Source organism: Lingula anatina, chromosome 5, assembly GCF_051362555.1.
Source record: "Lingula anatina isolate TDL-2025a chromosome 5, LinAna3.0, whole genome shotgun sequence".
NCBI classification, from domain to species: Eukaryota; Metazoa; Brachiopoda; class Lingulata; order Lingulida; family Lingulidae; genus Lingula; species Lingula anatina.
Window position 1 is genome coordinate 7,437,438 of NC_141771.1, and position 13,390 is coordinate 7,450,827.

A 13,390-nucleotide genomic window follows, 5' to 3' on the forward strand; every position below is an offset into this window, starting at 1 on the left:
TTGATGGCATGTGCAGATGCTTAATAAGCTCATTCATACAAGTGTCAATTATTAATCCTACATCTATCCCCTGTATAGTATCCTTAAAGTTGATATTTAACATGGCCTTAATTGATATAATAGATAAAGCATACGCCGCAATCCTCTCATGCATGCAGGACACGAAAACACCGTAACAGCTAACATGTGCTAGTAATTTATGGACCACTGAGTACATGTATTATTTAGAGGTGTGCTGTTACATGTTATGGCAGTAGTTAATGAGAAGTGTGCGAGCAGAGCCTCATCCATTGTTGATAATGGAAGTAAGTACTGTACTGAACGCGACTGATGACAGCTTGAAAGATGGTACTAGTATTTATATAATAATATGTTATTTTCTGATTTAGATATTATCATACTTTAAATTGTACTCATGATTATACTAGATTGCGTGCAGGCACACACAAACACAATCACTCATGCATGCATAGATGTAAACATAAACATATGCATACAAACATCTGCACATGCATGTTCATTCGTGCACATATGCACATATTACTATGGGTGGAACATATCTCATTGAAATTTTGCATGGCTGAGACCATGCAACTGTTGATGTATCAACAAATTGGATGTATTTATTATTTAAAAGATGATGAGAAACTTCTATGTGTCTTGTGGATTAAAAATTACTAAGCAGAACTGGTTCAGATGATACGTCAGCGAAGGTATGTATTATTCATATGTTTTTATATGCATCTGAGTTTTATGTAACTGAAATGATTTTTCTTCTTGAGTCTCTATTCACACTGACATTTGGTACATCAGAAAAGTGTCATTTAGCTCAGTTAAAGCCACTTTTGCTTCATTTATGAGCTATTAACTCAGTGGTAGAGAAGTGTGTTGGATGTTTTTATACAACTGATACTGTAAATGAGGCATTAAGGTAAGAACTCAGAAAATTTTATTTTGTAAAAATGGGAGAATATGATCTGATTTAAATTTCTGAGTTGACCTCAGAGGACAGCATGTCAGCCTGGACAGCTAGTGTTCATTATGTCACACCCTGAAATAACAAGATCTTAGGACACTGACCTGTGTGTGTGTGTTTATGCATGTGTGTGTGTGTGTGTGTGTGTGTGTGTGTGTGTGTGTGTGTGTGTGTGTGTGTATGACGTTAACGCTGGCCCAACTGCCAAAGCCAGGAGAAATTGGAACGGGCCAGGTTTTTTTTTTCAGGCATAACATGTACTATAATTTGTTTCATTAATATTAAGGCTAAATGTTGAAGTCTTTTTTTATTAACCTTTTGAAAACCACATTAATTTTTGTTCTTATTTGGAAAAGAAATTAAGCCCGTTTAATCTCAATATGTTAATTTAAGTATATTTTATTGAAAATTGTACTTGGGCCAGAGAATTTAAGTCAGGGCCAGTAGTTTCTCAGACCCTGTGGCCGGAATGGGCTGTAAGTTGAAAAGACTTTGGCCCAGCCTGTGCATGCATGTGTATTTCTCAAATATATGCATGGTACTATAGTTACAAGTAAAATGAAGAAGAATAGTCCCTACCTTAGTGTCCACCTATCCTCCTCCCCAACAACCCCACCCCTGCAAACATTTGTCTCATTTAAGTTAATTTATGGTCCTCAATCCCTTCTAGAACATTTGGTGTATTTTTTTTTTTTTTTTTTTTTTTTTTTTTTTTTTTTTTTTTTTTTACAGTTCTAATGTTGTTTAGTAATGAATGTAACAGTTTGAGAACTGTTTTTGGGAAGTCCTTCAGAATGTACTAGAACAGATTAAGAACATTTTTCATTAAAAGAGAAAAACATTATGTTCTAGGACAGATTGAGACTTGTAAGTGAGCATTAAATGAGACAAATTTTCATAGGGGCAGGCCTCCCCTCCGCCACCCCACCCCTCCACCCTCTAATGGCTCAATCCACAGGAAGAAGATTGATCAAAGAAAAAGTTATTACTGATATATACCATTTCAGTGAGCTTTAGAGGGATAGCAACTCTTTGTATGAGATTCATATTTCATAATGAATACATTGTAAACAACTCCTAGAATTATAATAAATTCTGTTTTACCACCAAAACTTTCCTAAGAGATGATCGCAAAAATTTCCCTGTTAAGTTTTAAGAAAAAAATCAGGGATTAATTTTGAATATTGAAATGGATTGGGGAGTATGGGAAGTTGTCATTTACCTAGGAAAATCCTTTTTTTTTCCTAAAAATAAAAAGTTGTTATCCCATTGATATGTCAATATCCCAATGGCTTTGCATGTTTTACTAGTGTGTGTGGGAAGACTGAGTGGGACAGTTAATTATTCTAGGAACTTAGATACAACAATTCCATGCTGTGCCCACTCTAAATTTTTTTGTGTGTGTTAGCTCCGAGGTTTTCTAATTGATTAGCTGCTCACTGAGCTTACTATATAGGAGGAAAGAAGGCTGTTAGGAAATTGGATTACATGTGTAAGGATGGTCTTATTGGTGTGCTACACTACATTAATACTAAGACACCGTGGGCCCATTCAGATAGACACATCATACTATAGTTGGGTCGGTCCAAGTTGGGATTCTCACTAAGAGCAATCAGTGGAATCAGTGGAATTGGCTTGTCTGCCATGTACATCTCCTCAAGCAGCTAGGGGGTGATTAAGCAGAGCTTACAAAAAAGTTAATTACCCCCTACCTGCTCAAAGAGGCTGTCCTTTAGATAAACTCATTATACTTAGCAAGAGACCCCACCTCCCCCTTCCTCCCAGAGTTGGACCAACCCAACTAATATGATGTGTATATCTGAACGCTCCCTAAATCTGCCCATTTTTCTCAATAGCAATTTCACCAAATAATTGACACATCAAATTGTGCTTATTGAGATGCTTGACTTCATTTTTAAGATTTATGTGGTTTGTTAAGAGGACAAACCACAGAAAGTGAAACAGAAATATTATATTATATTATAAATGTTGAGGGCAAAATGTTCTCAAAACATAGATTTGGGGCCCATTTTCAATGAAACTATGATTCTGCACAGGAACTCTTGCTGAATGCAATCAGAAGTTTAAGTTTCTTCTTTTTAAATTTTTTATTAATAATTTTTTGTCTGATTTGTTACAGTAAGTTAAGGCCAGTGAAGGGCATAAGTAATAAGCCCAGCTGGAAAAACTACAAAATATGACTGTTTATGTATCCCCCTATGGGTAATTGGGATCCAGATTTAAACAGTCAAGCTTTAGACAACCACTGGATAGATGCCAAGTGTAATTATCATTAATATATACCCAGTACATAAAGGTTAATTGGCATTTGTATATGTATACATGTTCTTTCTTTCTCCTTTCTCTCTCCTTTGTAAACTGAACAGTTTATGAAAGATCAAGCCAGATTTAGATGATCTTGTGGGATTTATGCCAGGGACAGCACTTCTGAAAATACTTTGTAAGAAAAGTAAGGAAAGTTTTTCTTTTTTTCTTTCTTTCTTTCTTTCTTTATTATTATTATTTTTTTTGATTGAAGGCGTCAAACTGCCACCATGGAGGACCTGTGATGAACATAATGCTTCAGTCATCCCACACACACTTCTTCCTAATATTGTTAAGTGAATGGGAAGAACAAATAATGTCACACAAATAAAGTTTTTATAATTGATGTATTTTTCTTTTCCAATTTTGCTGGGAAATTTTGTACATGCCTAAATGCATTTTCTATAAGAGTTTTTTTTTTTTATCTGAGGTATTATTTGTAGTCAATTAAGTGATTCCACATCAATCAACATTTTTTATTATTTTTGGATATTTCATATCAACATGTTTTCAAGACTCTTCATGTTTGTGACTCTGTGGTTATGTGGGCTGAATGGTGCATTAGTGTCAGGTGTGAAAGACCGAGACAAATCAGAAAGAGATAGTCAAGGTGTTTATTATTTCAAACATTTTTTTTCCTGTAGAGCTGTTGATAAAAGTACAAGTAAATGAGAACTATCATATATGTTAATATAATGTGTGGTTGTGAATAAGCTAGTTTGTGCTCAGAAGATGTTTGAAGAAACAGAGGCGTAAATGACCAAGACAAATCAGAAAGAGACAGTCAACTTGAAGGTGTTTATTATTTTGAACATTTTTTTTCTTGTGGTGCTGTTGATTATGGTACTTGTAAATGAGAACTACCGTGTATGTTAATATTATACGTGGTTATGTATGAGCTAATTTGTTGACAGATGATCTGTGGAGAAACACAGGTGTGATTAATGACCAAGACAAATCAGAAAGAGATAGTCAAGGTGTTTATTATTTCGAATATTTTTTTCCTGAAGTGCTATTGCTTATAGTACTATTAAACAAAAACTCTGTGAATATTATGTGTGGTTGTGTATAAGCTAATTTGTTGGCAAATGATGTGTTGAGAAACACAGGTGTGAATGACCAAGACAAATCAGAAAGAGATACGTAGTCCAGGTGTTTATTATTTTGAACATTTTTTTCCTGTAGTGCTATTGGTTATAGTACCAGTAAATGAAAACTATATGAATATTATGCCTGGTTTTGTATAAGCTAATTTGTTGACAGATGATCTGTGGAGAAACAGATAAGATCAAAATAACTATAATTAAGGTCCTCATCAAGGTAATAAATTGCTTTTTTTTTTAAATCTATGGCACCGTTTCTGGTTAAAGAGAGTTCTATGTGCGTGTAGTGTGCTTGTGTAGGCTGGTTGTGATGGCAAAGGACAGCGAGGACAACTCACAATGCATGCACTGTGTGGTAACGAAATAGATTCTAATTTGATTTCTGGTTTTCTATTTAAGGCGTTGACTAGTGAGGTAGTGATTGCGTATTTTACCTTAGCTGGGTATATTGATCTGGAGTTATCAGCGATGGAGACTGTGGTGCATTATGAAGGTAGCAACAGTTTTCATAGATATACATGTATATTTATAAATTAAAATGAGCTGAATGATGTATATGTAGTTCTTTTAATTGCTAAATAGTTCATATTTGAAAGTGATTATATATTTTAGTTGTAGATTTTGCGGTGTAATTAGCTATATTGCATCCCGGCAGTGCTCTGGTTTTCTTGCTTTAGTGGTTCCCAATAATGGTTGAAACTACCGGTACTGTTTGTGATTGAGTTAATCATTGACAGATATGAAATGTTCCATTAAGATAGAAACTGTTTCTGCCTTTAAACAATCTAGATGATTGTTTTTTCTTGTAGTCCCCAAATAAGTGGTTATGCACTAAATGAATTTGATAAGAAGGTTTACTCAAAAGTTTTAATAGGATTAATAGGATAGGGCATATGTTGCAGCCAACATTCAAGCAATTTCGTGCCTAATGTGTAATTATCTGATTTACCCTTTGGAATTATTTAAATTGTAAAATCTCTTGGAGTATGATTAATGTTGCCATATTTCCTTCTTTCAATTTGAAAATGAATGAGTGTCAATGGTATATAAATGAGATACAGTGATCACTATCCACTTAGTATTTTCACTGAACATTTTTTTCTCTTTTACATGTAATTACAGAAACTTAGGTGTATATTCAGCGTTATTTTGCTCCTGGGGATAGTGTGAGTGGAGCATAGACAAGATACCGTAGAATTGAGTCCCATTTTTTATTGATCCTCAGAATTTCATGCCTACACATTGCACATTTGTGCCTGTTACATTATTTATTTTATACCATCAATTTTCTTTATTTTTTATTTGTTAACCTGTTATCAGTAAAAGGCAAGACAACTGAATGATCTCTACAACTGGAATTATGTAACACTGGGGAATACTGCATTCTCGTTCACCTTGTTTTATAATCGTTACCAACAGTTTTAAATTGAGTCCCCATGGAATCCTGAAATAACAGTACTTGGAGCCACACAGAGGCCTGTAGCTAGCAAGTTCAAAGTGGAGATTCTTTTTTATTTTCCTTTGGAAAATTGTACCTTTTCCATGAGGCTCTTAATTGTTTCTCATATCTAACTTGAGAAATGGCGTAGAATTGAGAACAAATTTTGACTCAGTGGGGACCTTTTGTGGTCAAAAAAGTGGTTCCTACTCATTCCCCAGAATCTGCATGCCTACTGGTGCATGTATGTATGAGCCTGTTGTAAGTAAGTGTTATATGGGAAGAACTCTCAGACATCAATCGCTGAAAGACACGCATTTCCAAAGAAGCATAAAACAAGAATAAAAGCATTATGGATCCCCACGCTAGCTGTCTGTTATTCAAACTGTAGAGATCAACTGCTTAAGTTGTTGCTGACAATAGATTAGCAGTTTTAAAACATAGGGGGATCAATAATAAAAGAAAAAGAAGATTGAATAGACTGTTCCATTAAGCCCCCCCCCCTCCCCCTTTCATGATTTCCTGGATCAAGCATTGAAACTGTATTCCTTGAGTTTATCAATTGATCCAGGCATCTTAAGAATAGCTATTATGAAGGCAACCTTCAACGTGAAGGATTGAGTCAATATAATAGCAACTCTTCTCCGCGATAAGCACTCGCTACAAGGTCCCGTAATCTTCTCATTTATTTCATTGTTAAAAGTGTGATAAAGAACAAGTCTGCTTAGATTCTTAATATTTCATTTGTTTAAATGGATGGCATGTGGGACAGATAAAGGGTAAGAAGTTCTTGAACGTTTTTGTAAGTCTAAGACATCTAGCTGATATATGTCATAGAATGATATATCATTGTTGAAGTTAGACGTGGGTTGTGTCAGTAAAGCCAGAATTAGATTTGGAACAAATTGTGTTAGTTAGTTGCTGAATTTAATCAAAATTGTATTTAATCATTATGTCCAAAATCTATGCTTTGTTGATAATTTATAAAAGAGAATGATGTCATTATAAATGGAGGGTTTTATTCTACGTACACATATATTTTAATCATGGTGAAAGGTTAACATACACACATTGTCAAATAAAAACAATAGAAAACACTTGCAAATGAAAATCATTGAAGAAACAGACAATTGTGCACATGCACATAAATAAAACATATGACACATCAAGTAGCAGTATAGTGTAGCTGTACCATTGCAGGCGATTTCAGTGAGGTAACAACATGTGGGTGATGCTGGTGGAATATGGCTGTGATATGTTGATGATAAACTACTGACTCAGTACAATGACACCGATTGTGTAGTTGATCAGAATTCTGTTCAGTTTTGTTGTAGTAAAATGGCTTGAATCCTCATCTCTCTCTCTCTCTCTAACTCTCTCTCTCTCTCTCTCTCTCTCTCTCTCTCTGTGTGTGTGTGTGTGTGTGTGTGTGTGTGTGTGTGTGTGTGTACATTGAGATTTTTTCTATGATTTTCAGATTCAGTTCATAACAGTTGGTTAATTGGCAAAATTTCCGACTTTGTTTTTGATATTCATAAATTGGCAAAAATATTGTGTGGGAGCTGAATGCAGTCTAAACAGCAATTGTGTAATGTAATTGAAATCCAGCATTAATTTCCAAGGTACCAGTATACCAGTATAGCAAGTTGTTTATTTTGTGATATCCAAGATATGTATTAATATATAGTTCATATATAGCTTTATTGTGTCTTTGATATACCAGTAAGGGAAATTTCATGCTTGATGACTGTGAAGTTACATTTGACCAGACAGATGACCATATGTTGTTCACTGTGGAGTATATTGTAGCAGAGTTTAACCTGCAGTGAAATCCAACCAGAAGTTGGCAATATATTCTCTTGCAGTGCAATTTATCCATGTGAGGGGTTACAATCTATGTAAGCCGAGAAACTTCCATCTATCATTTCAAGCACCATGATGTTTTTCAGAATATTTCAGAGTTATAGGATTTAATGCATATCCAGGATTCATTGACAACAATGTGGTGAGGAGACATTGGTATATAGTAAACTAATACATATAGTATGGCTAAAAGCACACTATATATATATATATATATATATATATATATATATATATATATATATAGTATTTATTATATAGTTCATTCTTAACTGCTGTAAGATGGTAATCTGTGAATGTGTCATTTTGTCATTCATAAGTCATTTTGGGGGTAAAGGACATCTTGTGCAGTGTACAGATTGCATGTGGCAGGTCCATATTATATTATTTTTTGTTAAATTGTTCTTTTAAAGAAGGACCTTGGGCCATTTATAGCATGCCATTTACTACGAGGGCATTCCATGTATCAACATATTTCATGTATGTGAAGTCTGTTGACATCTAATCTCAAACCAGCAAATCTTGAATAAAATATCTCTGTGGCATGCATCAGAGACATAAGCAAGTTTTTTGATAGCTGAAGAGCAAGTGAGTGAAAATTGTGTGTATAATCTGAAGTTCATGTAAACAGATATACATAGATATTTTGATGGTTAATTTATTTTACAAATTGGTGTATATTTTATACTTTTAAAGTTTTATGATAACTGAAATGCAGTGAAGTAAGTGAAAATGCATCTAATACACGTGGAGTTTACATGCAGGTAGATATGATATCTACTGTGATGTGTGTTGAATGATAACTAATTTGTTCAAAACAATGGTGTCCTGTTTCAGATGTGTTAATTGCTAAGAAATTTATCTTAAGAAAAAGGATTTTTTTTCTCCTGAGGATTATTTTTCCTGAATATGCATCGGAAGATGAACTGTTACATTCAGATTTTACAAAACATATAAAATAAAAGTTTAAAAATTCCAAAGCTTTTACAGTACCTAGGCCATTAGAGTATTGCTTGCCTACATCAATTTTTTATGATTTTCATATTAATTTATTTCCTGCCCACTGAACAATCAAAACAACAACCATCATGCTGTAAATTATTATTTGTTTACCAAAGTATACTTCTTCATCTGAAAAAATGAATCTTCAGGAATATGTGGGTGTGACACAATATGTAGGCGGTGTGTCAATAACAATAAAAGTATGTTTTTGTATGTGATATGTGAGTACATGTGAAGTGTTTGGTTAATTTACTGGTGTAGAATTAAGTGTGTGGGTAGCTAGACAGTACATATATAAGAGTGAAAGTGTTTCTCAGCTGTAGGGAAATGGGGGAAAGGTACCAGTGAAATATTATTTGAATCATATTGTCTTATCTTATGATTGTACTACAGTATAAGCATGAAGCTTCAAACATTTTTTTTTTTCATTTTAGTATGCAGAGAACACCCATTCAAGGATGCAGACTTGTTCTACCGTTTCCATGACGATGACCAAGGGGTTGGCACAGTACCCACTTCAGGCATGAAGAAAGAGTGTGAGGAACTCCTGCCTGAAGTAGTCAACAATTTGGTACAGATTGGACCTGACGCTTTGATGAGGATGATTTTAAGAAAACTGTGAGTTGTTCATTGTGTGTTTGGAGTGGCTTTGAACTTTTCATAATTTTTATCTATTCATGTGTGATTCGGATTGTCTCTGATGATGGTTTGGATGCATTGTCACACTTAACACGCTGTCACACCTGACAAAATGTTTGTCAAGATGCATTATCGAAATTGTCCCAGTCATCACACTGTCATGATGGGTACAATGTCACACTAATTACAGAGTAAATACATTGCACATAGCCGTATTGCCCAGCTTTAGATAAGTGAAGAACATGCTTAAGAACTGCTGATATGTAATAGTGTCTTATATCTGACATCACCACACCAGAGGCAATATCTGTCGAGTCTAAATTTAATTATATCACAATTTATTTATCACAAATATGTATTAGCATGCTTTCGTGTGCACGTGCATACACACTTCATGCACACTTTCAGGATTATGACAGATTTATAAGCAATACATTAATATCCTTGTTTCAGACCTGAAGACAGAAGTCCTGAAGACTTGGAGATTATCTACGAGGAACTGCTGCACATCAAGGCCCTGTCTCACCTGTCTACTATGGTAAAGAGAGAACTGGCCAGTGTCCTCATGTTTGAGGCGCATGAGAGAGCTGGAACTGTTTGTAAGTATATTGTCTCAACTAACACATTTCAATTAATATTACATTGTCTCACCCACCTAACTGCCATACCTAAAATAGTTCACCCAAATCACTGTAATCATATTTAGTACACATTTGTCCACTGTATTGAAAGGAGAACTGACCATGTGCACTATAGAGCTGGAACTGTCTGTAAGAATACTGCTATATCTGACACATTGTCTTAACACAATATCACATGCTGGCACACCTAACACACTGTCACATCTCCAGCCCTTTTATAACACAATTATAGCTTTGATTGAGCAAAGTTAGTAATTGAGCACATTTGTTCCACTTTGTCAAAATAATTATTATGCTTACTGTAAGGTGATAGTTATAAGAATGTATTTTAATGTGACATTACTTATATTTTGTTCCAGTATTTAACCAAGGAGATGAAGGAACATCCTGGTACATTATACTCAAGGGGTCTGTCAATGTTGTTATATATGGAAAGGTAAAATTTTCAAGAAGAAAAATTCCTAGTAACTTGCACACATTCACACATAGATATGACCCTTTGATGCACTTGATCAATAATGAACCTTATAAGTGTTCTTTATGTAAACTTCATTTCTTCAAAAGGAACTTAAACTGTTTTCTTTTTTTATTATTTTTTTCTTTTTTTTTTAATTTAAAATTTAAACATCTTTCTTCGGTTTTCACACAAAATTCTCAAAAACATTGTAATACCCCTTTCTCAATATGAAACGTGATAGTTAAAATGACTCTGACTTATTGTTTACTGATTACTCCTAGGGCGTGGTATGTACACTTCATGAAGGAGATGATTTTGGAAAGCTGGCCTTGGTCAATGATGCCCCCAGGTAGGTAGATTGCCACAAGACCACACATTAATAAGTTCTTACTGGCTGTTAATGGCCACTTAAACATCTGGTCCCTTGATAACGACTGTTCCACTCCATCTCCGCCAATCTCAATATCTATGCTTTTTTTTTCGTTTTTTTTCCTACGTAGATTTTTATACCAATATACCAGAGTCATGATTGCTTTTTGCTTAGTTATTCTATTGCAACCGGTTGTAAGTGTTGCACTGTTTGTAATATGTTACCCATAATGTGGAGATTATTGTGTAAATGATTAAATAAAAGACTAGAAGATTAACAGTTGCCTTCTTGTTCCTTTCTATTTAGAGCTGCCACTATTGTGCTGCGAGAAGATGACTGTCACTTTCTACGTGTTGACAAAGAGGATTTCAACAGGATACTCAGGGTGAGTCTGTCACACCTAGCACAATGTCACACCTAACACATTGTCACATCTAGCTCACTGAAACAATGTCCATCTAACATAATCAAACCAACGCACTGTCACAACTAACACAATGTTACTTCTAGCACACTGTCTCAACCAACATATTGTCTTGTTACTTAGCTGCACTCCAAAAAGTGCAGTACACTGCATTACAATCAATGACGTTTCAATAGAACAATTTTAACCAAGGCAGATTGCCAGATTCATCTCATCATGTTTTGAATTTCAAATTATAAATTTTATTATCTAGGATGTGGAAGCTAATACAGTGAGGTTAAAAGAGCATGGGCAGGATGTTTTGGTATTGGAGAAGATTCCAACCAAACAGCCAGGGCAGCAGACTACCTCAGGGCAAACTCATTACAAGTAAGTACCTAATACTTGTACTAATACTGCAATACCTTATGCTGTGATAGGATATTCTGAAGACACTAATGATCTTCTGATGCAGGCCCATAGACAGGGGGGTTCGAAAGAACCCACTTTTTGGCCGGAAAAGGTCCTCTTTGGATAAAATTTTATATAGGTTCATGAATGTATCATGATTAAAGGTCCACTTTTTCAGAAAAAGAACCCCCCTTTTGAAATTGCTGGCAAAGGGCCTGCACTGATAATAAATGATCTTGCACAATGTGAAATACACAATTACAAGCTGATTAATATAGTGACAGTTTATGTGCATCAGGATTCACTCTTGTTTATTTCAGATACTCTGTGATGGCAGGAACACCCGAAAAGATGTTGGAATACCTTCTAGAGACCATAGAAAGCAAACATGAAAATGTTTCAGGTAAATTGGATGTGTAATTTATCACACTGCCACATCTCTTTTACCATATTGTAACTTATATCTGTGATGGTGACTTTTTTTTAGAAAATCTGCTTTAATGATGTAAGAGATACTGATTGAGGTAATGTGAATGAGAAATAAAGAAAATGGATTTTTTATCAGTGTAAATTTCCTTTTCTAATATAAAGATCACACAAAAGCAAACATATTTAGGTAGTATAGAACCCTTGAGTTTAAAAAATTATATTGATAACTTATTTAAACTGTTCTGTTACTGATATGTTGGTCTGTACATTTGACAGCTTTGCTGGCTTGTTTTTTCAGATACATTTCTGGAGGATTTCCTGCTGACCCATATCATCTTTATGCCCAGCAATCATCTGTGTCCTGCCTTGCTTATGCAATATCCTTGCCATGGATCACATTGTGATGCCACAACCAACACAATCACACCTAACACATTTACCACAAACAATCACATTCTGTCACAATCAATACAGTCACACCTGACACATTCAACACAAACTTCACATTCTAATGTCACAATAGACACAGTCACAACTAATACAGTCACCACTCCCATAGCTATAGTGCTCTTTTTAAGTATGGTAAATGTGGTACTAACAATGTAATTTTATCCTGTTGCAACTCACACAACTTTTCTTTCTTACACATTTCATTTAGACAATGCAAAAATGGTTCGTTGGTATATTTTTTCCAATGCAATGAGCTGAGTTTCAATCAACACATTCACAGTGCGCAAGTATAATAGCATTAGCTTACCAACATGCCTTTCCTGGTTATGCCTTGAGTCAATATATTTTTCTTAACTGGCCCACCTATAATGCTGAAGGAGCCAATGGCAACTCAGAACAGGAATCACCTGACCTGATGCTAGCCAATAAGAAAAGAGTTGTCAAGTTTGTGCAGGAATGGCAAAACGTGGCTGGAAGTGTATTCTTTGAAGATGCGACAGTCACTGCTTTCCTGGAAGAGATGAGAGTGGCAGTGAACGAAGACTCTGGATTCTTTGATTCTCTGAAAGAAGAGGCTAATACTATAAAGCAAATACAACATAGACAGCAGTAAGTACCATTTTTTGGAAGGGAGCAGTTGGATTAAACAGTTCAGAAAGTAGTAACAAAATTGTTTGTACATTGTATGATAAGAAAATTTATATTACTAACAAAATGTAAAACAAAAAACATATAACAAAAATCCCAATTGACAGTGTTGATCCTTATCTTCTGTTGTCTTTTGTAGGCATCTATCACAAATAATTATATGTACATTTTTATTTTATTCCTTAGCCTGTAGAACTAAGAGAGACATTGCATCTGTTATTTCTCTTATCATGAT

The 13,390-nt window shown here is 34.7% G+C and overlaps 1 protein-coding gene across 5 annotated transcripts in view; it reads left to right on the forward strand.

Moving 5' to 3' along the window:
* LOC106158702 (rap guanine nucleotide exchange factor 4) overlaps positions 1-13,390 on the forward strand; it is a 72,480-nt gene that overhangs the window by 49,853 nt on the left and 9,237 nt on the right. For all 5 annotated transcript variants that reach the window (XM_087013433.1, XM_087013431.1, XM_087013432.1 and 2 more), the window contains 9 exons: positions 9,142-9,325; positions 9,800-9,945; positions 10,347-10,423; positions 10,726-10,793; positions 11,121-11,199; positions 11,492-11,607; positions 11,949-12,031; positions 12,356-12,434; positions 12,871-13,116. In XM_087013433.1, coding sequence (XP_086869559.1) covers positions 9,142-9,325; positions 9,800-9,945; positions 10,347-10,423; positions 10,726-10,793; positions 11,121-11,199; positions 11,492-11,607; positions 11,949-12,031; positions 12,356-12,434; positions 12,871-13,116 — 1,078 coding nt within the window. The remainder of the gene's footprint in view (positions 1-9,141; positions 9,326-9,799; positions 9,946-10,346; positions 10,424-10,725; positions 10,794-11,120; positions 11,200-11,491; positions 11,608-11,948; positions 12,032-12,355; positions 12,435-12,870; positions 13,117-13,390) is intronic.